This window comes from Balaenoptera borealis (genome assembly GCF_965194805.1).
Source record: "Balaenoptera borealis genome assembly, chromosome: 3".
NCBI classification, from domain to species: domain Eukaryota; kingdom Metazoa; phylum Chordata; class Mammalia; order Artiodactyla; family Balaenopteridae; genus Balaenoptera; species Balaenoptera borealis.
In genome coordinates, this window is record NC_138866.1 from 91,465,764 (window position 1) to 91,491,622 (window position 25,859).

Sequence of the window (25,859 nt, forward strand, 5' to 3'; positions counted from 1 at the left end):
TCACAAAGCAATAATCATTTATTATTTTTTTAAAGTTGTTTACAGGTATTTATACGCAAATGGATTTCCACCTTAAGACAGACGAAGATAAGGATGTGACATTAAAAGAGCATGCAGGCAAACACTTCTTTTGTTGTTTCCCTTTAACTGTGCCCGTTGTTGCAAGTGTGGCGTTTGCTCGTCCAACTACCACACCGTTACAGTCAACACTGACCATCTATGTGTCAGCTATACTCTTTGCATCAGCTTCTATCAAGAACTTCTTCTGGCCACCCAGTTATCACTCTGCTCAACCAGAATGAGACCACAGCCCTGCTCTGCCTCTGTTAAGATAATTAGATCACCCATAAACTTCGCTGATTTATACCCATGCTCATCCCCTTTACGAGGACAAATAATCAAGAACTACGGTGTACGCAAAATTGAGGAAAAATACATTGCTTCCTAGTTGTATAAAAGGAAACAAACCTATCTAAGAAGCCAATGGCAGTAAAAGTAAAATAAAAGCATAAACCTTCACATAAAAATATTAAGAGTTCAGTGTGCTTGGTTTCTGATGATTTCTATGCAAAAGAAGTTTCTGATATTTTACTTAAAACTTAGCAAACATTTCACAATTACAAAGATTAAGTTGTATCTACACATCCAAAGTGAAGTGGAATTAAGGCAATTGTCCAGATAACTCAAGATAAAAAAACAAAAACAAAACAAAAAAAACTCTAAAATAATGGCCATATCTCTGTATGCAAAGGCAGGTAGAGGGCTGAGACTGAAGCTGTTTTCTGCCACTCAAAATAACCAAATCTACTTCTACTACCATCACTTATGTTTTTCCGAAGTTTCAATGTTTTTGACTGAAAGGCTCCAGATCTCTGCTATCTGAATGATGATCTCAATGAGTACAGACACAGACTAAAGGAAAAAGCTGCAGTTTCCAGCTTAATTATACAGACTGGTTATCAACACTGACCCCTAATAAATGAAAAATTTGCCTTTTATAAATTATGTTAGGGCTGAAATGGACCTATGAATTCACCTAGCCCAGCTCCCTCATTTTATAGACAAGGAAACTGGAGTCCAGGCAGGTCCAGCAAGTTGCTCAAGGTCACACTGAGACCCAGTCCAGCGCTTTTCCCTACACAACGCTTCATTACATCATTGGTTTACCAAGTGTGCCTGCATGTGTCAAACCTTTCCAATTGTTTCATTCAGTGTTTTCTCCCTGGTACATTTTGTCTGGTCATATCTAGAAAAGGTGCTAAGGATACATGTAGATGAGGGCCTATGAGTCACCACCAATCAAGGGGATATTTCCCCATACTTTAAAATAAATTCGGTGCTTTAAATAAGAATGGAACCAATTTGGAGATTGAACATGAAGAACACTGGTTTGTTTGCCATCTTTTAAATCCATGCACTCATGAGCTCTTTTTTGGGGAGGAAGGATGAGGGGGAGAGGGAAGGAGGGAGAAATACGATGAAATCAGAAATGACATAGATTTGGCTTCTTTAGTTTGTCATATGTTGCATACAAACAGTCCAAATAGCAAAGACTGAGAAATACTAGGCCAAAGAATCTGGGCTCCAACCCTTTAAACAGCAAATGGGACAGGCCAATGAAACTGACCATTGCTTTCAGCGGCCCTTGATTTGATTCCACTGGTATAGACAGAGTCCAAATTCAATGTCAAATTTATTTTAACACTGAGGTGAAAGTGTTGCCAAACAGAAAATGTAATAAAGTCAATAACTATTAAGCAAATGGCTTCTTATTTTTATAACAAGGAAAAACTTTTTTGGCAAATGGTTCTATAGTTATAGAATATGAAGACATTTAGAACTAATCTCCCCAATATGAAAATGTCCCCAAATTATCAAGTTGAAAGGCACATACCACTGCCCCAGCAGTTCATTCAAGTTGTCTTCAGCACGTGAAATTTTAATTGTGCTTTTTTTAGCTTGTTATCAATGCAATATGGCCTTAAAAAGTGACATCCGTGCATATGTATACTTTCTTTTCAAAGGGACCCATCCTCTTCCCCTTTTCTGATTTTCACTTTCTGAAGATCAATTTTTGTTAGTTCTTTGTTTTATAAAGGACCTAGTCCATGATGGTCTCAGAAAGATACACTTCACAGTTTGTGCTCTAATTTATCTAGAAACCAAGTGTGAATTATCTTTGTGTCCTAATACAAAATGGACTTTCCTGAAGTATCAGTGTGATGGCACTTCCATACTGTCATTTGTTGGAATGCAAAAATACTGGATTATTATCTTTTCTCACTGGTTGTTTAAGGCTTACTTCGCTTCCAGAAGAGATGATTGGCAAACTATTATCCATGTGGTATCTGATAAGGTGGCCAACATTATCAAATACATGATCCTTGGTCCTCACCTTGAAAAGGAAATACAAATGTATTTAGGTTAAATGATAATGGTTCTCCTGAAAGGCATAAACGATCATAGGGTAAAAACAGACATATCCTTGAATGAGGTAACTGCTGAATAAAGAAAAGTAAAGGTACTTTTCAATTCTGGATCCCTTAGTAAACAATTTTCTCATTCCCAATTACCTTTTTTTTTAATTTATTTTTTTTAAGATTTTTTTTGTTTGATGCGGACCATTTTTAAAGTCTTTATTTAATTTGTTACAATATTGCTTCTGTTTTATATTTCTGGTTTTTTTTTTTTTTGGCCCCGAGGCATGTGGAATCTGAGCTCTCTGACCAGGGATCGAACCCACACCCGCCTGCATTGGAAGGCAAAGTCTTAACCACTGGACCACCAGGAAAGTCCCCCCAATTACCTTTTATTGGAGTATAATTGTTTTACAATGGTGTTAGTTTCTGCTTTATAACAAAGTGAATCAGCTATATATACACATATATCCCAATATCCCCTCCTCTTGCATCTCCCTGCCACCCTCCCTATCCCACCCCTCTAGGTGGACACAAAGCACCGAGCTGATCTCCCCGTGCTATGCACCTGCTTCCCAATAGCTATTTTACATTTGGTAGTGTATATATGTCCATGCCACTCTCTCACTTCATCCCAGCTTACCCTTCCCCCTCCCCATGTCCTCAAGTCCATTCTCTATGTCTGCATCTTTATTCCTGTCCAAGGTTCTTTGGAAACATTTTTTTTTTTTTTTAGATTCCATATATATGTGCTATCATATGGTATTTGTTTTTCTCTTTCTGACTTACTTCACTCTGTATGACAGTCTCTAGGTCCATCTACCTCACTACAAATAACTCAATTTCGTTTCTTTTTATGGTTCAGTAATATTCCATTGTATATATGTCACATCTTCTTTCTCTTATCCATTCATCTGTCGATGGACACTTAGATTGCTTCCATGTCCTGGCTATTGTAAATAGAGCTCCAATGAATATTGTGGTACATGACTCTTTTTGAACTATGGTTTTCTCAGGGTATATGCCCAGTAGTAGAATTGCTGGGTCGTATGGTAGTTCTATTTTTAGGTTTTTAAGGCCTCCATACTGTTCTCCATAGTGGCTGTATCAATTTACATTCCCACCAATAGTGCAAGAGGGTTCCCTTTTCTCCACACCATCTCCAGCATTTATTGTTTGTAGATTTTTTGATGATGGCCATTCTGACCAGTGTGAGGTGATACCTCATTGTAGTTTTGATTTGCATTTCTCTAATGATTAGTGATGTTGAACATCCTTACATGTGTTTGTTGGCAATCTGTATATCTTCTTTGGAGAATGTCTATTTAGGTCTTCTGCCCATTTTTGGATTGGGTTGTTTGTTTTTTTTGATATTGAGCTGCATGAGCTGCTTGTATATTTTGGAGATTATCCTTTGTCAATTGCTTCATTTGCAAATATTTTCTCCCATTCTGAGGGTTGTCTTTCCGTCTTGTTTATGGTTTCCTTTGCTGTGCAAAAGCTTTTAAGTTTCATTAGGTCCCATTTGTTTATTTTTGTTTTTATTTCCATTTCTCTAGGAGGTGAGTCAGAGACGATCTTGCTGTGATTTATGTCACAGAGTGCTCTGCCTATGTGTTCCTCTAAGAGTTTTATAGTGTCTGGCCTTACATTTAGGACTTTAATACATTTTGAGTTTATTTTTGTGTTTGGTGTTAGGGAGTGTTCTAATTTCATTCTTTTACATGTAGCTGTCCAGTTTTCCCAGCACCACTTATTGAAGAGGCTGTCTTTTCTCCACTGTATATTCTTGCCTCCTTTATCAAAGATAAGGTGACCATATGTGCGTGGGTTTACCTCTGGGCTTTCTATCCTCTTCCATTGATCTATATTTCTGTTTTTGTGCCAGTACCATACTGTCTTGATTACTGTAACTTTGTAGTATAGTCTGAAGTCAAGGAACCTGATTCCTCAGGCTCCGTTTTTCTTTCTCAAGATTGCTTTGGCTATTCGGGGTCTTTTGTGTTTCCATACAAATTGTGAAATTTTTTGTTCTAGTTCTGTGAAAAATGCCATTGGTAGTTTGACAGAGATTTCTGTGAATCCGTAGATTGCTTTCACTAGTATAGTCATTTTCACAATGTTGATTCTTCCAATCCAAAAACATGGTATACCTCTCCATCTGTTTCTATCATCTTTAATTTCTTTCATCAGTGTCTTATACTTTTCTGCATACAGGTATTTTGTCTCCTTCGGTAGGTTTATTCCTAGGTATTTTACTCTTTTTGTTGCAATGGTAAATGGGAGTGTTTCCTTAATTTCTCTTCCAAATTTTTCATCATTAGTGTATAGGGATGCAAGAGATTTCTGTGCATTAATTTTGTATCCTGCTACTCTACCTAATTCATTGATTAGGTCTAGTGGTTTTCTGGTAGCATCTTTAGGATTCTCTATGTATAGTATCATGTCATCTGCAAACAGTGACAGTTTTACTTCTTCTTTTTCTGATTTGGATTCCTTTTATTTCTTTTTCTTCTCTGATTGCTGTGGCTAAAACTTCCAAAACTCTGTTGAATAATAGTGGTGAGAGTGGGCAACCTTGTCTTGTTCCTGATCTTAGAGGAAATGGTTTCAGTTTTTCACCATTGAGAATGATGTTGGGTGTCGGTTTGTCACATATGCCTTTATTATGTTGAGATAAGTTCCCCCTATGCCTACCCTCTGGAAGGTTTGTATCATAAATGGGGGTTGAATTTTGTCAAAAGCTTTTGCTGCATCTATTGAGATGATCATATGGTTTTTATCCTTCAATTTGTTAATATGGTTTATCACATTGACTGATTTGTGCATATTGAAGAGTCCTTGCATTCCTGGGATAAACCCCACTTGATCATGGTGTATGATCCTTTTAATGTGCTGTTGGATTCTGTTTGATAGTATTTTGTTGAGGATTTTTACATCTATGTTCATCAGTGATATTGGTCTGTAGTTTTCTTCTTCTGTGACATCTTTGTCTGGTTTTGGTATCAGGGTGATGGTGGCCTCGTAGAATGAGTTTGGGAGTGTTCCTCCCTCTGCAATATTTTGGAAGAGTTTGAGAAGGATAGGTGTTAGCTCTTCTCTAAATGTTTGATAGAATTCACCTGTGAAGCCATCTGGTCCTGGGCTTTTGTTTGTTGGAAGGTTTTTAATCACAGTCTCAATTTCAGTGCTTCTGATTGGTCTGTTTATATTTTCTATTTCTTCCTGGTTCAGTCTCAGAAAGTTGTGCTTTTCTAAGAATTTGTCCATTTCTTCCAGGTTGTCCATTTTATTGGCATAGAGTTGCTTGTAGTAATCTCTCATGATGCTTTGTATTTCTCCAGTGTCAGTTGTTACTTCTCCTTTTTCATTTCTAATTCTATTGATTTGAGTGTTCTTCCTTTTTTTCGTGATGAGTCTGGCTAATGGTTTGTCCATTTTGCTTATCTTCTCAAAGAACCAGCTTTTAGTTTTACTGATCTTTGCTATCATTTCCTTCATTTCCTTTTCATTTATTTCTGATCTGATCTTTATGATTTTTCTTCTGCTAACTTTGGGGTTTTTTTTGTTCTTCTTTCTCTAATTACTTTAGGTGTTAGATTAGGTTGTTTACTTGAGATGTTTCTTTTTCCTTGAGGTAGGTTGTATTGCTATAAACTTCCCTCTTAGAACTGCTTTTGCTGCATCCCATAGGTTTTGGGTCATTGCGTTTTCACTGTCATTTGTTTCTAGGTATTTTTTGATTTCCTCTTTGATTTCTTCAGTGATCTCTTGGTTATTTAGTAGCGTATTGTTTAGCCTCCATGTGTTTGCATTTTTTACAGATTTTTTTCCTGTAATTGATATCTAGTCTCATAGCGTTGTGGTCGTAGAAGATACCTGATATGGTTTCAATTTTCTTAAATTTACCAAGGCTTGATTTGTGATCCAAGATATGATCTATCCTGGAGAATGTTCCATGAGCACTTGAGAAGAATGCGTATTCTGTTGTTTTTGGATGGAATGACCTATAAATATCAATTAAGTCCATCTTGTTTAATATATCATTTAAAACTTGTGTTTCCTTATTTATTTTCATTTTGGATGAACTGCCCATTGGTGAAAGTGGGGTGTTAAAGTCCCCTACTATGACTGTGTTACTGTCAATTTCCCCTTTTATGGCTGTTAGCATTTGCCTTATGTATTGAGGTGCTCCTATGTTGGGTGCATAAATATTTACAATTGTTATATCTTTATCTTGGATTGATCCCTTGATCATTATGTAGTGTCCTTCTTTGTCTCTTGTAATAGTCTTTATTTTAAAGTCTATTTTGTTTGATAGGAGAAATGCTACTCCAGCTTTCTTATGATTTCCATTTGCATGGAATATCTTTTTCCATACCCTCACTTTCAGTCTGTATGTGTCCCTAGGTCTGAAGTGGGTCTCTTGTAGACAGCAAATATAGAGGTATTGTTTTTGTATCCATTCAGCCAGTCTATGTCTTTTGGTTGGAGCATTTAATTCATTTACATTTAAGGTAATTATCAATATGTATGTTCCTATTACCATTTTCTTAATTGTTTTGGGTTCGTTATTGTAGGTCTTTTCCTTCTCTTGTGTTTCCTGCCTAGAGAAGTTCCTTTAGCATCTGTTGTAAAGCTGGTTTGGTGGTGCTGAACTCTCTTAGCTTTTGCTTGTCTGTAAAGGTTTTAATTTCTCCATTGAATCTGAATGAGATCCTTGCTGGGTAGAGTAATCTTGGTTGTAGATTTTTCCCTTTCATCACTTTAAACATGTCCTGCCACTCCCTTCTGGCTTGCAGAGTTTCTGCTGAAAGATCAGCTGTTAACCTTATGGGGATTCCCTTGTATGTTATTTGTTGTTTTTCCCTTGCTGCTTTTAATATTTTTTCTTTGTATTTAATTTTTGATAGTTTGATTAATATGTGTCTTGGTGTGTTTCTCCTTGGATTTATCCTGTATGGGACTCTCTGTGCTTCCTGGACTTGATTGACTATTTCCTTTCCCATATTAGGGAAGTTTTCAACTATAATCTCTTCAAATATTTTCTTAGTCCCTTTCTTTTTCTCTTCTTCTAGGACCCCTATAATTCAAATGTTGGTGCATTTAATGTTGTCCCAGAGATCTCTGAGACTGTTCTCAATTCGTTTCATTCTTTTTTCTTTATTCTGCTCTGTGGTAGTTATTTGCACTATTTTGTCTTCCAGGTCATTTATCTGTTCATCTGCCTCAGTTATTCTGCTATTGATTCCTTCTAGAGAATCGTTAATTTCATTTATTGTGTTGTTCATCATTGTTTGTTTGCTCTTTAGTTCTTCTAAGTCCTTGTTTAACCTTTCTTATAGTTTCTCCATTCTATTTCCAAGATTTTGGATCATCTTTACTTTTACTATCATTACTCTGAATTCTTTTTCAGGTAGGTTGCCTATTTCCTCTTCACTTGTTTGGTCTGGTGGGTTTTTACCTTGCTCCTTCATCTGCTGTGCATTTCTCTGTCTTCTCATTTTGCTTAAGTTACTGTGTTTGGGGTCTCCTTTTTGCAGGCTGCAGGGTCGTAGTTCCCGTTTTTGGTGTCTGCCCCCAGTAGGTAAGGCTGGTTCAGTGGGTTGTGTAGGCTTCCTGGTGGAGGGTACTGGTGCCTGTGTTCTGGTGGATGAGGCTGGATCTTGTCTTTCTGGTGGGCAGGACCGCGTCCGGTGGTGTGTTTTGGGGTGTCTGTGAATGTAGTATGATTTTAGGCAGTCTCTCTGCTAATGGGTGGAGTTGTGTTCCTGTCTTGCTAGTTGTTTGGCATGTGGTGTCCAGCACTGGAGCTTGCTGGTCGTTCAGTGGAGCTGGGTCTCAGCTTTGAGACGGAGAGCTCTGGGAGAGCTCTCGCCGATTGATATTACGTGGGGCCAGGAGGTCTCTGGTGGACCAATGTCCTGAACTTGGCTCCCCCACCTCAGAGGCTCAGGCTTGATACCTGGCCAGAGCACCAAGACCCTGTCAGCCACAAGGCTGAGAAGAAAAGAGAAAACAGAAAGAAAAGAAAAAAATAAATAAAATTTTTAAAATAAAAAATAAATATTATTAAAATAAAAATACTAAAAAGTAATTAAAAAAATAAATATAAATTTTAAAAAAAGAAAGAAGAGAGCAACCAAACTAATAAACAAATCCACCAATGATAACAAGTGCTAAAAACTACACTAAAAAAAAAAAATGGACAGACAGAATCCTAGGAGAAATGGTAAAAGCAAACCTATACGGACAAAATCACACAAAGAAGAATAAACATTCACACTCACAAAAAGAGAATAAGGAAAAAATATATATATATTTTTTTTTTTTTAAAAAGGAAGAGAACCACCAAATCAATAAACAAATCTACCAATGATAATAAGCTCTAAATACCAAACTAAGATAAACATAAAACCAGAAACAAATTAGGTGCAGAAAGCAAACCCCAAGTCTACAGTTGCTCCCAAAGTCCACCGCCTCTATTTTGGGATGATTCATTGTCTATTCAGGTATTCCACAGATGCAGGGTACATGAAGCTGATTGTGGAGATTTAATCTGCTGCTCCTGAGGCTGCTGGGAGATTTCCCTTTCTCTTCTTTGTTCGCACAGCTCCTGGGCTCAGCTGTGGATTTGTCCCGGCCTCTTCATGTAGGTCGCCCTCTGGTTTCTGCTCTTCACCCAGACAGAAGGCAGTTAAAGGAGTGGCTAATTAGGGGCCTCTGGCTCACTCAGGCCGGGTGGAGGAAGGGGTACGGAATGCGGGGCAAGCCTGCAGCGGCAGAGGCCAGCATGACGTTGCAAAAGCCTGAGGCACACCATGTGTTCTCCTGGGAAAGTTGTCCATGGATCATGGGACCCTGGTAGTGGCAGGCTGCAGAGGCTCCCAGGAGGGGAGGTGTGGATAGTGACCTGTGCTCGCACACAGGCTTCTTGGTGGCTGCAGCAGCAGCCTTAGCATTTCACAGCCGTCTCTGGTGTCCATGCTGATAGCCGTGTCTCCTGCCCATCTCCAGAGCTCGTTTAGGCGGTGCTCTGAATCCCCTCTCGTCGCGAACCCCAAAACAATGGTCTCTTGCCTCTTAGGCGTTCCAGACTTTTTCCTGGACTCCCTCCTGGCTAGCTGTGGCACACTAGCCTCCTTCAGGTTGTGTTCACTCAGCCAACCCCAGTCCTCTCCCTGGGATCTGACCTCCGAAGCCCGAGCCTCAGCTCCCAGCCCCCGCCTGCCCCAGCGGGTGAGCAGACAAGCCTCTCAGGCTGGTGAGTGCTGGTCAGCACGGATCCTCTGTGCAGGAATCTCTCCACTTTGCCCTCTACACCCCTGTTGCTGTGCTCTCCTCCATGGCTCCGAAGCTTCCCCCCGACCCACCCCCCCGTCTCCTCCAGTGAAGGGGCTTCCTAGTGTGTGGAAACTTTTCCTCCTTCACAGCTCCCTCCCAGAGGTGCAGGTCCTGTCCCTATTCTTTTGTCTCTGATTTTTCTTTTTTCTTTTGCCCTACCCAGGTACATGGGGAGTTTCTTGCTTTTGGGAAGTCTGAGGTCTTCTGCCAGCATTCAGTAGGTGTTCTGTAGGAGTTGTTCCACATGTAGACGTATTTTTGATGTATTTGTGGGAAGGAAGGTGAAATCCACGTCTTACTCCTCTGCCATCTTTAAGGTCCCCCCCCCATTACCTTTTTAAAGCAACTGTCATTCCCAGTTAGGAAAATGGTAAACACTGTCACCCAATCCAAATTTGCAAGCAACCTTTTTGCCATGTTACTTTTTGATACATTCTATCATATATATTCTTATAAATATTTTGCGTCATAAAAGAATGACCACCTCTGCTCTCTTTTGGTTATTATTTGCATGTAATATCTTTTTCCATCCTTTCACTTTCAGCCTATGTGTGTCCTTAAATCTAAAGTGAGCCTCCTATAAATAACATACATATAGTTGGATCTTGTCCATTTAGCTCTCCATCCAGTTATTCTGCATCTTTTGTTTGGGAAGTTTAATCCATTTACATTTAAAGTAATTATTTATAGAGAAGAACTTACTATTACTATTTTGATAATTGTTTTTTGTCCAGGATCATCTCTGTCTACAGGTATCCTCTGCTCTAGCCATACCTCTTTTATTTGATTTAATACCATTTTACTGCTCTGTTTGCTCCTGTGATTCTCCAAATGTGATGCTCCAAATGTCTCCCTTTAAAATTTTTGCCCTCTTTCAAGGTTCCTCTTACACGTCAGACCCTGCAAGAAGCCTTTTCAGTTTGCCTCAACCGGAGCACCCCCTTCTATCCTGAGAAACACCATAATGCTTTGGTTGAACCATTCTTATGTTATTCATCCTTAATTATTTAAGCATCTGTCTTATGAAATTATAAGCACCCTGAGAGCAAGGACTCTGTATGTGATACTGATCAATAGTTAACTACGAATCCCTGTACTTCCATGTAGGAGGTATTCATTTAACTCACTGAATTGCACTGAGAAGGGCAGAAAGAGGCTGTCCTCTACGTGATCCTCTAGGGTGGCTCCCACTCAAACCCCTCCATTAGCCTCTATTTACCACTTCCTGCTCTAGCTGGAGGGTTCAAGAAAAAGTAAACCCTTAACCTTAAACACTCTTCAGTATCAGGCTTTAGACCTATCATTCAGAGTAACCTGAATCACAAGATCCTGTGAAACTCTAATGGGGGTCAATAATACCTTGCCTTCGGGATCCACCAGGAGAAGATGTTTTGCCTGGCCTCCCTGTAGCCCACTCAGCACATATTGGCCAGGAGATGTTGCACTCTCTCGAACCAAAAAGTCCCCATCCTTTACCAAGAGGCTCTCTGCTGCTTTCCTGCTCAGCTTGCCGTGGTAGCAGTCTTCATTCCGCAGCTGCTGCTTAATGTGTGGCAAAGAATGTGAGCTGGCAGGCTGGGCTGTGGCACCTGGCTGAACAGTTTCTGGTGCCTCTGAAGTCAAAATACAAAGAGAGACACCACCAAGTTACCTCCTCATCCATCCTTTCGTTCATTCATTCATTCACTCACCAAATATAATTTGAGGACCTACTGTATGCCAGGCACTCTTTAAATAGTGCTATTTCTGGAACAAATGGGGTTTTTGTTTCTAGAACTTCCAACAGTCTCTAATTTAATGATAGATCCAAACATTGCCTTTGGCTTCTGTTACCAGGAAAGGCTTGCCCAGGTGCAGGAGTTTTCCTTTCAAATGAGAAATGGAACTGACCCATAAGAACTGCTTTCATAAGTGCAGAGAGGGTCTCTTTATGTTCCATGGGCTGTATGTTAAAGAGAAAGAGGTTTATGCTGTACCTGGACTATAGATAACTTCTAAAACATTCTCAAATGCTTTGAAAATGCCTACAGTAACTTTGGGCTATGCCCACTTTTTAATATTTAGCTTTTTCTTTTAAAACAAATTACTAATGTGCTTCAGAGATGCTTCTGTCCATCAACTTTAAAGCTGTGCTGAAGCTTACAGCATTCCTAGTAAACGACCACTTTGTTGTTTGTGTAATTCCCCTGCCTGGACAAAGCAGAATTGATCAAGTAGAAGAAGCTAATCATCAGGGAGGCATGGCCTGAGGCAAGTCCCCATGGCTCTACAGAATAAATGTTATCCAGAGTTGAGAGCACTGGGGATGAGAAGGTACATCCACGTAGCCCTTTATAGTATTATTGGTACTCATAGTAATAACAATTATTATGTAGCTCACATTTATTGAGTATGATAGGCACTGCTCAATGATTTACATGTATTATCCTGTTTGGCTCTCAAAATTAGATGGGAAGGAAATGGATCTTTAAAAAGGTTAAATGACTTACCCAAAGTCACACTGCTAATATGCTGTAGATCTGGGATTTGAAATGAGATCTATCATCAGAGCCCAGGTTCTTAATCACCACACTCTAAAACTTGGCTTGGATGAGAAAATCTTTTAATTTTCAAAACTGGTCTAGCCACTCTACTTCTGTATAACCCACAAAGGTCCCTAAATAGACAGCAAGGCTATCAGGATGATATACAGCATCTCCAGAAGTAATAACACAAAATTCTTAGGTCTGAATCCAGATAAAACTTGTATGTTTGCTTATTTATTTATTTATTTTGGCTGTGCTGCACAGCATGCGTGACCTTAGTTCCCCAGTGAGGGACTGAACCTGTGCCCCCTGCAGTGGAAACACAGAGTCCTAACCACTGGACCACCAGGGAATTCCCAAAAGTTGTATGTTTAATATGGCAAATTTACTAGGAAAATAACCATAGAAATCAGACTTTGTCTTTTTAAATTCAAAGGATCTTTTGCATAGAAACCAGCTTTCTCTTTATAAATGCAAAGGAATGTTTACATGTCCTTACACAAGGGTCTCACAAATGAGAAATCCTCTTGACTTTAAGTTTTATAACTTACACAAGACAAGTGCCCTGTAGACATAATCCAGTCTCCTATTAATATGTTATAGTTTTGTCACTATTTAAGAACTTCTCTCTGCATATCACAATTTTGATGCAGCATTCATGAATATAACTTTTTGAAAATATCTTCAGTCTGTATCTAATGGATAAACATATTCTCCTCTACAAACAATCAGGTTCTATCTACGGTTACCAGAAAAAGCCTGAAGAAATGTGTCCAGATTTGATGAATAATATTTGTAGTTGGCCTTAGTGCTGCCTGCTTTCAGGCATAATAGAGAACTTCTGATGAGTAGTTGTGTGTGTGTTTGTGTACGTGAGAGAGAAAGTGTTTGTGTGAGTGTGAGGGAGATGCATGCATGTGGGTGTAGGTGCACACATCTTAGTGCATGATGGCTTTTGGTTTATTCTGAGATTGTGGAGCACTCTTGGACAAGGACAAAACAAAAGAAAAACAGACATTATATCATCTTGAAAAGAGGCAATAGATCATGGGCCAGCCTGAGGATATGGACATTATTTTCCTAACATAGTTTCCCAAATTAGCACAATTTCAATCATCCAAACATTTGCTGAAAATATAACTTTTCTAAAAGCTGGGAGATTTTCAATCATCCAAACATTTGCTGAAAATATAATTTTTCTAAAAGCAGAATATCTAACATATTTTTTAAACTTTTGCTTTAAGTTTAAAAGTTACACATTTTTTTTTAAATCTGGTAAACACAGAAAAACAAAGAAAATCACTTTTCATCCTGTCACCAAATACAACCACTCTTTAACACTGTGGTGCACTGTCTAGTATTGACTCCTTTTCCTACATAAAGTTGACTTTGAAAAATATAATCATAATTTAAATATAGTTATTTATATATAATTTCCATATACTATTTAATGAATTATTAACTTGATATAATTATATTTTCTCAGAAGTACTGACAGTTAAGGAAGCAACAAGGAAGGTTGCTTAAATCACTCTGGATTGAATTGAGATCAAAAAAGAAAAAAGTGACAGGAATCATGGAAGAAAATAGTCATGTCATCTTGGAGTTCCCATTAGCAACTAAAGACATACTGTCACAACCAGGAATTCGGGAAAACATAAGATATATATGAATATCCACACCCATATGTATCTGGTGAGTAAAACCTTTGAAACGGGGGAATATGGTTTAAGGAAGAGAAAAAAAATCTAACATCTAAAATCTGAATTAAACAATTGCAAGTAATTCCAATGAGAAAGAAAGAACGAGACATTTAAAGAAACCAACGTGAACTATGAAGACAGCATACTGATGCATTCAATTTTTTTTAAAGCACATGTAAATGGATTTTTTTTGACAGTATTGATCATTATACTAGCAAATGACAGGGAAAAATTAGATGTCCATCAATAAGCGACTGGTTATACAAATTTTGATTCACTCATACAATAGAATACTATAAAACAATTGAAAATAACAAAGGTTTATGCATCCAACATAGGAGGACCTAAATATACAAAGCAAATATTAACAGACCTGAAGGGAGAAATCAACAGCAATACAATTAGAGTATGGGACTTTAATACCTCACTTTCAAAAATAGATAGATCATTCACACAGAAAATCATAAGGAACACTGGACTTAAATTACACATTAGAGCAGATTGACTTAACAGACATTTATAGAACATTCTATCCAAAAGCAAAAGAATACACATTCTTCTCAAGCACACATGGGACACTCTCCAGGATAGATCATATGTTAGGCCACAAAACAAGTCTTAATAAATTTAAGGATATGGAAATCATATCAAGCATCTTTTCCAACCAAAGTGATATGAAACTAGAAGTCAATTACAAGAAGAAAATTGGAAAATTCACAAATACATGGAGATTAAAAAACATGCTACTGAACAACCAATGGGTCAAAGAAGAAATCAAAAGAGAAGTCAGAATATAACTTGAGGCAAATAATTTAATTGAAAATTCAAATATTTTGAGACAAATGAAAACTATGCACCAAAACTTATGGGATGCAGCAAAGACAGTTCTAAGAGTCAAGTTTTTAGCAATTAACACCTCCATAAGAAAAATGAAAGATTGCAAATAAACAACCTAACTTTACACCTCAAGGAACTATAAAATGAAAAACAAACTAAGCCCAAATTTAATAGAAGGAAAGAAAAAAACAAAGATCAGAGCAGGAATAAATGAAATAGAGAGTAAAAATACAATACAAAAGAAACTAAGCTGGTTTTTTAAAAGATAAACAAAATAAGCAAACCGTTAGCTAGACTGACCAAGAACAAAGAGAGAGGACTCAAACAAATAAAATCAGAAAAGAAAAAGGAGACATTACCAATGATACCACACAAATACAAAGGATCATAAGAGACTACTCTGAACAATTTTATGACAACAAATTGGATAACTTAAAAAAATGGATATATTTAGATTCCTAAAAACATACAACCTACTAAGACTGAATCATGAAGAAATAGAAAATCTCAGCAGATGAATTACTAGTAAGAAGATTGAGCAACTAATCAAAAACCTTCCAACAAAAAAAAAAAGGTCCACGACCAGATGGCTTCATTAGGGAATTCTACCAAACATTTAAAGAGTAATTAATATCAATTCTTCTCAATCCCATCCAAAAAATGGGAGGGAACATTTCCAAACACATTTTACAAGCCCAGCATTACACTACTACCAAAACCAAACAAGGATACCACAAGAACAGAAAATTCCAGGCCAGTATCCTCAACAAAATATTAACAAACCAAATTCAACAATACACTAAAAGCATCAAGTGGGATTTATTCCAGGTATAAAAGATCAGGGACAAGACAAGGATGCCCATTCTCACCACTTTTATTCCACATAGTATTGGAAGTCCTAGCCAGAGCAATTAGGCAAGAAAAATAAATAAAAGACATCCAAATCAGAAAGGAAGAAGTAAAACTGTCCTATTTGCAGGTGACATTATATATAGAAAACCTTAAAACTCCACCAAAAAAAAGAGAAACTGTTAGAACTAATAAAGTCAGTAAAGTTGCAGGATACAAAATTAATACACAAAAATTACTTGCATTTCTATACCCTAATAAACTATCAGAGAAATTAGGAAAACAATCCCATTTATGATAACTTCAAAAAGAAAAATATACTCAAGAATAAACTTAACCTAGGAAGTGAAAGATCTATACACTGAAGACTATAAGACACTGATGAAAGAAACTAAGAAGACACAAACAAATGGAAAGAAATTCTGTGTTCATGGATTAGAATAATTAACATTTTTTAAATGTCCATACTACCCAAAGCAATCTATAGAGTCAATACAATCCCTATCAAAATTTCAATGGCATTTTTCGCAGAAAAAGAACAAACAATCCTAAAATTTGTATGGAACCACAAAAAATCTCAAATAGCCAAAGCAATCTTGAGAAAGATGGATAAAGCTGAAGGCATGGTGTGTCCTGATTTCAAACTATATTACAAAGCTATAGTAATCAAAGCAGTATGGTATTGGCATAAAAACAGACACAGAGATCAACATAACAAAATAGAGAACCAAGAAATAAATCCATACATATAGGGTCAATTAATTTACAACAAAGGAGCCAAGAACACACAATGGGGACAGGATAGTCTCTTCAATAAATGGTGCTGGGAAAACTGGACAGCCACATGTAAAAGAATGAAACTGGATGCCTATCTTGCACCATACGCAAAAATCAACTCAAAATGGACTAAAGACTTGAACATAAGACCTGAAATCATAAAAGTCCTAGAAGAAAACAAGGGGTAAGCTCCTTGACATCAGTCTTGGCAATGGTTTTTTGGATTTGACACCAAAAGCAAAGGCAACGAAAGCAAAAACAAGCAAGTTGGGACTACATCAAACCAAAAGTTTGCACAGCAAAGGAAACCATCAACAAAAGGAAAAGGCAACCTACAGAATGGGAAAAAATATTTGCAAATCATTTATCTGATAAGGGGTTAATATCCAAAATATATAAAGAACACATACAACTCAATAGCAAAAAAAAAAAAAAAATCCAATTAAAAAATGGGCAGAGGAACTGAATAGACATCTTTCCAAAGAAGACACACAAATGGCCAACAGGTATATGAAAAGATGCTCAAAATCACTAATCATCCAGAAAATGCAAATCAAACCACATGAAGTATCACCTCACACCTGTTACAATGGCTATCATCAAAAAGACAAGAGGTTAAGTGTTGGTGAGAAAAGAGAACGCCTGTGCACTATTGGTGAGAATGTAAATTGGTGCAGCCATATGGAAAACAGTATGAAGGCTCTTCAAACATTTTTTTAAAAAACTGCCATATGATCCAGCAATTCCACTTCTGCGTATATATCTGAAGGAAATGAAATCACTATCTCGAAAAGATATCCACATCCCCATGTGCACTGCACTGCAGCATTATTTCTGATAGCCAAGACATGGAAACAATCTAAGTATCTACTGGCAGATGAACAGATGATATAAATACACAGTGGAATATGATTAAGCCATAAAAAAGAAGGAAGTCCTGCCAACTGCAACAAGGATAGACCTTGAAGGCATTATGCTAAATGAAGCAAGTCAGACAGAGAAAGATAGACACTGTGTGATCTCATTTATATGTTGAATCCAAAAAAACAGAACTCATAGAAACAGAAAACAGATGGGTGATTGCCAGAGACAGAGAGTGAGGGATGGGGGAAATGCTAAAAAGGTACAATCTTCTAGTTATAAGATAAATAAGTTCTAGGGATGTAATGTACAACACGGCAACTATAGTTAACAATTCTGTATTGCATATTTGAAAGTTGCTAAGAGAGTAGATCTTAAAAGTTCTCATCACAAAGAAAAAAAACCTGGAACTATGTGAGGTGATGGATATTAACTAAACTTAGCGTGGTAATCGTTTTGCAATCTATATATATATCAAGTCAGTATGTTGCATACCTTAAACTAAAACAATGTTATATGTCAAATTTTATCTCAATAAAACTGGAAAAAAAGAAAACTACAAAATATTATGTGCTACTTTGGACAAATCTCTAAAACAGAAGAGTGAAAAAGAACAAGTACAGAAGGGGATACTCCATTTATTTTTAAAGAAGAATGATTAGATAGATAGATTGATCATTAGATCTATCTGTAGACAGACAGAGGTACATAAGTAGATAGCTAAATATTTAACCATGCATTAACATTTTGGAAGTAATCAGACGGAACTCTTAATATCTTAGGGAACTGTATATGGTGTTAAGCCTTGGGAAGGTACATATTTTAAAATAGCATTATTTATTATTTCGATTTCTTCTATGAGTATTTGTATTACTTTTGAATTAAAAACACTGTTTATAGAATAAAAAATGTATACAAGAGTCAAGATAGCCACCTAACTAAAGGTAAAATCAGAAGAGGGATATACTTTTGTGAGAAAAGTGTCAGGGTTGGGGGACAATCCTCGGTTTTCTGTTGTGGGAAGAAAAGCCTACCTTTTTCTCCCCACGTGTTATAAGACTCCATCTCTGATTCTGGAGGACCATAAGCAGTCTCTTTATGCAAGCAGTTATATTTTATAAAACTGCCAGAACACTGAATTAGTGAAAACTGAACCACTGCCCCTAGGACAAATGCAGGGTTAGGTTCTACCAAGCTTCAGGTCACAATATTTTCATCAATCAATCAATCATTACATAACCTTGTTTTATGTGTGTTTTGGTTTAAAGACACCTTATTTAGTATATATTGTTGATTTAATAACACTAAACTCATGGCCAAAAGCACTGTAACTCATGCCTGAACTCAGCTTATCTAATACACATAGTTTCTCTGTAAGGCACATCACAGCCTTCTTGCACTTAGGAACACTAGACAGCACTTCAGCACTATACTTGGGGGTCATTTTAAACAGCAAGGTCATCAAGAGATAGCACAAAAATGTGGGAAATGTGGCACTAAGTAGACCACAAAAGTTCACTTGTTTACAGTATGAGCTGAAACAAGAAAGCAGAGTGTCGCCTTGTTTGACCTCAGCTGGGAATGTGCACATTGGGTGACACAAAATTTTTGTTGCTTTGCACATATCCACAAATGACCACAAACGTGCCATGAGTACTGATTCTGGGATTACAAATAAATCTTAGCAAGCAAGCAAATTCTCAAATATGGAACCCACAAATTATGAGAATCAACTGTATATTATTTATCAGTATGGATTACTGGGTGTGTGAAAACTATAAAATAGAAATTTATCACGTTACTGAGGGGAAAAATACATTCACCTCTATAAAGTGTCTAAAAAGTTGGTAAAATAAGATGTTACCATAAAATGTTAAGCATAAGTGAAAGATCGAGGTGGTACTAAGAAAAAAAATTAATCTGTAATACAAAGGAAAAATTACATGTCTATTAAGATATATTACAAAGCCACAGTAATTCATATATAGTAATTAATATACTGGTATACAACAAGCAAGTGGGCCAATATAAAAATCAGAATAAAGGCCCAGAAACAGATTCACATATGTAGAAGGAATCCAGTAAAATGGAGAGTGGCACTAGAGAAAGAGGACATTGTTTAGTCCATGTTGGTTGGAAAATTAGTTAGACCCCCTACCTCATAGAAAATATAAAGTTCAAGTGAAATAAATATTTTATTTGGAAATAAAACTATAAAGGCAATAGAAGAAAATGTAGTACAAGCTAGATAAAGAGGAGGAAATTTAATCCAAAGAGAGTAGAAGGAAGACATAATAAAGATTAAAAAATGGAAGTCAGTGAAACAGAAAACAAAAAAAATAGAAAAAAATTAAAACAAAACCTGGGTCCTTTGGAAAGAGCAATTAAATTAATAAATCTCAAAGAACAGTGATCAAGGAAAAAAAAACCACAGAAATTACAAATAACAGGAAAGAGAGAAGGCATCCTTCATGCAATAAAAGGACAGTGAAGGAATATTATGGGAAATTTCATGTAGAACTGACTCTAAATGGACAGAGTGAAATCCTACTAAGTTTTTTTTTTGTTTTTTTTTTAAATAAATTTATTTATTTATTTTTATTTTTGGCTGTGTTGGGTCTTCATTTCTGTGCGAGGGCTTTCTCTAGTTGCGGCGAGTGGGGGCCACTCTTCATTGCGGTGCGCAGGCCTCTCACTGTCGTGGCCTCTCTCGTTGCGGAGCACAGGCTCCAGACGCGCAGGCTCAGTAGTTGTGGCTCACGGGCCCAGTTGCTCCGCGGCATGTGGGATCTTCCCAGACCAGGGCTCGAACCCATGTCCCCTGCATTGGCAGGCAGATTCTCAACCACTGCACCACCAGGGGAGCCCTCCTACTAAGTTTTTAAGGAAGATACATTGCCAAAGAAATGACAATCCCTTCTTGTCTACGGCTTTTTGGCCTCTAAAGCAAACTCCAATCTCTCAAACCCACATCAACAGGAAATAAACTGTACAAGTGGTGAAGCCCCAAGAAAGGCACTTTCTCCAACATCTACTTTAGATGGACACACGAAGGATAATAGCAGGAACAACCCAGATAACAATGGACAAGGAGATTCCTCCCATAACACTGAACCAGACGCCAAGCAAATCACTTTCTCCACTTCCAGCTCAGGGAGTCTTCACAATTACTGCCTGGCAGGATTTGGTAATCACTATGGACCAATGACCACTGTGTGTTTTGCCTGCTTCCCTTTTGTGAATGTGGGTTTTTATTGAGGCTATCTTATTCCTCTTGACCACTAATTTTGGGTGTGGAAGAGGGCAGACAACTTGGCAAATAGTAAGGATCCCCATCCAATCTTGATTGAGAGGACTTCATATCACCCGGATGTCACAGACTTTAGGCTGGATGCTGTAACTGTTTGGGGTATTTGCAAGGTCTCCCTTTGGGAGAAGGCAAATATGTTCTAAGTGAAAAGAAGAGCTCATGCATATTTGAGTGGCAGAAAGGTATGCAGTGGCAGGGACAGTTAATTGTGTGCCAATATCTATTCTCCCTTTCATTATATTATGGAATTCCTAATTTTTAGCTGGGCACATGGCCACCCAGCTAGAGTAACGTGAAGCTAGGTATGGCCCCATGTCTAAGTTCTGCCAATGGCAGGTAAGAACAAATGATGTCTGCCACTTCTGGGTCATGTCCTTTAAAGGAACGTGTGTGCACTCCGCGTGCCTTTCTTACTTCCCACTGGCTGAATACAGATGTGATGGTGAGAGCTCAAGCTCTTAGACTAAAGATAGAAGACCTTAGACCAAATTGAAGCTCTTAGACCAGAGATGGAAGCCAAGTGTCACAATGGCAAAGCTGTCCCACCAGTCCTATACCATCCATCTTTGGGCTATCAGGTAAAATAAATAAACTTCAGTCCTTTTTATACTATGGGATTTAGGGGGGTTTCTTTGTTATGAAAGCTAAGACTGAAACTGATAATAAATCAATACAAAAATTAGTTTCAGTACTAATGGTTTCCTTCTGCCATGTTTGATCAGACTAAAGATTGTTTTAGAGCTTTTCCTATGTTGGCAGTGTGACAGGATGAATTGAGGAGCCCTGAAGGCATACTTGAGATATATTAGGTTCATATCTCTGGATTTGTTTTTGTTTTGTTTTACTGAACTAATTAGTAACTAATCTGGGTAAGGGAGGCTAAGTATGCCTAAAGAAGATGAAGAGGATTTTTGCAGGAGGAAGGAAAGAAACAGGAGGAAACATTAGGGGGGAAACGTTAAGAAGTGTATTTAAGACATTCTGCAGAACGTTATGTATAAAGTTAGCCCTACTCCATCTTACTGGATTTTCTTAAATCAACATTATTTATACTTTTGGAGTTGGAGTTAATTTTTTTTGGAGGGAGCAATGATACACTGAAATTAACCTCAAAGGGGTACCAAGAAGTCCAGGAGGGCTATGGTACATTAAATCCAAAATGGAAATAAAGAGTGAGAGAGAACCAGAGGCCTAAATTATTAAACATATTGCCACCAAGGCAGGGAGAGGGAAAAAGGATGAAAAAAGAAAGAGGCTAGAATCAATGAAGACACATTTTGACATTACAGTTTTAGACAGAACAAGCCTTATTTACTTTCAACTAATGACAGGAATGTTATTATGGATTAGTTTTGCCTTTCATATTATTGAATTGTCTATGACAAGAGGCAAAGTTTCTTTGCTTGAGTTATAACGATTTTTTAAAAATTTATTTTATTTATTTATTTTTGGCTGCATTGGGTCTCTGTTGCTGTGCGCGGGCTTTCTCTAGTTGCGGCGACCGGGGGCCACTCTTCATTGTGGTGCGCAGCCTTCTCATTGCGGTGGCTTCTCTTGCTGCGGAGCATGGGCTCTAGGCGTGTGGGCTTCAGTAGCTGTGGCTCGCAGGCTCAATAGTTGTGGTGCACGGGCTTAGTTGCTCCGCAGCACGTGGGATCTTCCCAGACCAGGGCACAAACCTGTGTCCCCTGCATTGGCAGGCAGATTCTCAACCACTGCACCACCAGGGAAGTTCCATAACGATTTTTAACATTGAAGATTTGCTTATAAAGGAACTGGAGTTGTAAGTCAAGGAATGTCCCAGATTACATAATTTGGGCCACCCACTAAATGTATTTTCTAATAAAATATTGTTGCTTTGAAAAGTCCATGAAATGGAAGCTATTGAGTGTATGCTCTTATAAAGTTATTTCCAAAACCTGAGGTCCAAGGTGGGCGGGGTGGGGGGGATAAATTGGAAGATTGGGATTGACACATACACACCACTATATATAAAATAGATAACTAATAAAGACCTACTGTATAGCACAGGGAACTCTACTCAATTCTCTGCAATGGCCTATACGGGAAAAGAATCTAAAAAGAGTGGATATATGTATATGTATAACAGATTCACTTTGCTGTACACCTGAAACTAACACAACACTGTAAATCAACTATACCCCAATAAAAATTAAAAAAAGAAAACTATATTTGAATAAATACAATTATTTATCCTAAAAAACAAAAAACAAACAAACAAAAAAAACCCCTGGGGTTCAGAAACGTTTTTTCAAAACACTGTCCCTCTAACATATATTACCTTATCCACACAGGCTACTCTACATTAAAGAGTTAAATTCACTGCAGAAATCCGAATTCATTGCATATCCCATCATCCGTGGCACAGGATGCTCTCTGTGGTGGACATGGAGATGCACTACCCAGATCCCACTTCAAGGAAGGACCAAGTACCCCAGGTGTTTTAGTGGGGCTGGCCTCCAGCTGACCACCCCTTCAGGGTCTGCCTCAGCTGCAGAGAGCTGCTTGCCCAATGGCTTGCCCTCCTTCATGGCCCACATCCAAAGACTGAGGTAAGTGGGGCTAAAAGGCCCTGCCCTTGGGCCCAACGTGGGGCAACTCTGACGGGCCCCCACATGCGCTCTGTACGGTTGGCTGAGGCTCTGTCAGGCCGGTATGGCTGCCCCACCTCTCCCTCTGCCCAAGCCTGCTTTCTTCCCCTCCCTTCCTGGTACGGATCCCAATGAAGACCCTGCATGCCCAGCTCCAACTCACAGTCTGCTTCTAGAGAACCCAACTGGGTTGTTTGGTTGCCAAGAGTGATCTTGGAAAGCTTGCAAGAAGATGGCCTACTTGCCACCTGGCTGGTAATGAAAACCTTCGTCTCAGTCTAGAGAGTTAAGGTGGTCAAGTGAAGCTCAGCCTCAGCAAAATCCCCTTCCAAACTTTATTGTCACTGCAGCCACACTAGCTGGAAAGTCACCCTTGGCAGTCTAGAGTGACCTCCTGGGCTAGTGAAAGGACTTTCTCAGCGACTGATTCTCTATCTTTGGAGTGAGCCAAATTTGACACCAACCTCTGAACCCAACAAGCTTCAGTACTTTATGAAAAGCATTTTTTAATTTATTTTTTAGTTGATTGTAGGCTTTTGGCTTGTTTCGCTTTTATTTATTTATGTTCCTGTTTATGGACTTACGCCTGGAAGCAATCTGGCAGGAAAATGATGTTTGTCTTATTGTATTTTACTCACAGTACCTAGTTGAAGAAAGAAGTCACCTTATTTTAGTGCTACATAGATGACTTACTAAGGGGTTTCGAAATGAATAAAATTAACACGATCACTAAACAGAGTTGAAACAGTGGCCATTGTTCCCCATGCAAACAAACAAACTCAAAATTATCTCCTGGCTTTGACAGCCCTTCCTTCAGCAAAAGCACACATCAGAAAGCAAAAGTTGGGAGTCAATTTAAAGTGTTTGAAAAGATTATTCAAAATCAAAGTTCCAAAACCTTGAAATCCATAACATCGCCACAAAGTTCTAACCTATATTAACTGTGGTGAGGGATTGAGGTAAGAAAGAATACTTTTAACTCTCTGAAAAATGAGGCCAAGGAAATAGCGTTCTTTAAAATGAGAGACAGTATAGTGAGTTGAACAGCGGCCCCCAAAAGATATGATCAAGTCCTGATCCCTGGTACCTGCAAATGTGACATAATTTGGAAAAAGGGTCTTCGCAAATGTAATTAAGTAAAGGATCACGAGATGAGATCTTCCTGGATTGTGGGCCTACCTATAAGAGAAAGGTGTTGTCCTATAAGAGAAAGGAGAGGGAGATTTGAGACACAGGGGTAAGGCCATGTGAAGACAGGGGCAGAGACTGGAGTGACGTGTCTACAAGCTAAGGAACACCAAGAATTGCTGGCAGCCACCAGAAGCTAGGAGAGTAACACAAAACCAGTTCTCCTCCAGAGCCGCCAGAAGGAGCCAACCCTGCTGCCATCTTGATTTAGGACTTCTGGCCTCCATAACTGTGGGAGAATGCATTTCTCTTGTTTTAAGACACCCCGTTTGTGGTAACTTGTTACAGCAGCACAGGAAACTAACACAGGCAATGAGCAGCCACTTACTTTCACGGTACCAGGGGCTCCCCAGTGGGTGAGCTGGACTTTGATTTCCGGCAGAGCCCAGCGTGCTTTGAAGGGTCTGCGTGTTGATGTAGCAGGGGTCGTCGAAGAGATCCACACGGCACGCGGGCTTCATCAATGACGTGTCTCGTTGGGACTGTATCCCTCTCTCGTGTGCATTACCTGTAGTGAGTAAAGATCAATGTATGGTGTTTTTGCTTTGTAAACAAGAAATAAAATCACATTTGAGTCCAGAATTGACAGGAAGGGAAAAGCCATGCCCGTCCCATGCAAGGATTGAATACTGACTTTGAGATTTGACCTGTAAAAACAAAATAAGCACCAGTCTTTGAGGGAAAGCACCCTCTTTTGGCCTCCCTGCCCCTCCCTGCCCGTCCCTCAGCTGACCCCTCGCTTCAACAGCAGACAGCAGACAAACCAGGAAGATGTGAAAGAGGAACAGCCAGGGGAGGAAGGGAGCTGACCGGCCAGCAAACAGCACAAACCCGTACACGACACCGCTCAGAGCTGCATCCCAGGAACCAAGAAAACCACACATGCCATGTGGAACTTGAATATCTACTCGTTGTTGAAACTGCTTTTCAAAAAACTCATTACTTAATTTTAAATGATTTAAGAGTGGGAAGTCTGTCTCCCCTCTATTGCCAAAGTTTTGTTTCGCCAAGCACAGCCCTGCACCAGCTGTTGATGTTCATTCTGTCATCTAATGGAAAGAACTCACCCCTCAGGTTACGTCCTCTGTCCCCTTACTCTGCCTTCTCCCCTCCATTCTATTCCATACATGTGGCCAAAATGATCTTTGTACAACTGAAAATCCGATCCTACTTCTCAGAGGTTTAAAAACACTTTCACTGCTTCCCACTGCTCTTGGGATACAACTCAACCTCTTCAACAAGCCCCAGGCCCTGCTCCCGGGCACCCAGCTTCCACTGCAACCCTGTCCTCCCCAGTCTCTGCCCCTGCTCACGTCGGCCTTCTTGCATTAGAATCCCCACCGTAAGGCCATCTTCTCTGATCGACATGCCCTTCCCTCCCCTTCTCCATCACCCTCATCCTTAGGTGAGGTCAGTTTTAAACATCTTTCTCAAGA

At 38.7% G+C, this 25,859-nt stretch overlaps 1 protein-coding gene across 4 annotated transcripts in view; it reads right to left on the reverse strand.

The window, feature by feature from the left end:
• The window catches only part of SHC4 (SHC adaptor protein 4), a 128,886-nt gene continuing 103,027 nt past the window's right edge, over nucleotides 1-25,859 (reverse strand). For all 4 annotated transcript variants that reach the window (XM_082387362.1, XM_082387363.1, XM_082387361.1 and 1 more), the window contains 3 exons: nucleotides 24,752-24,931; nucleotides 11,121-11,374; nucleotides 1-2,395 (listed from right to left, as the gene is read on the reverse strand). In XM_082387362.1, coding sequence (XP_082243488.1) covers nucleotides 2,240-2,395; nucleotides 11,121-11,374; nucleotides 24,752-24,931 — 590 coding nt within the window. In that variant the 3' untranslated portion in view covers nucleotides 1-2,239. The remainder of the gene's footprint in view (nucleotides 2,396-11,120; nucleotides 11,375-24,751; nucleotides 24,932-25,859) is intronic.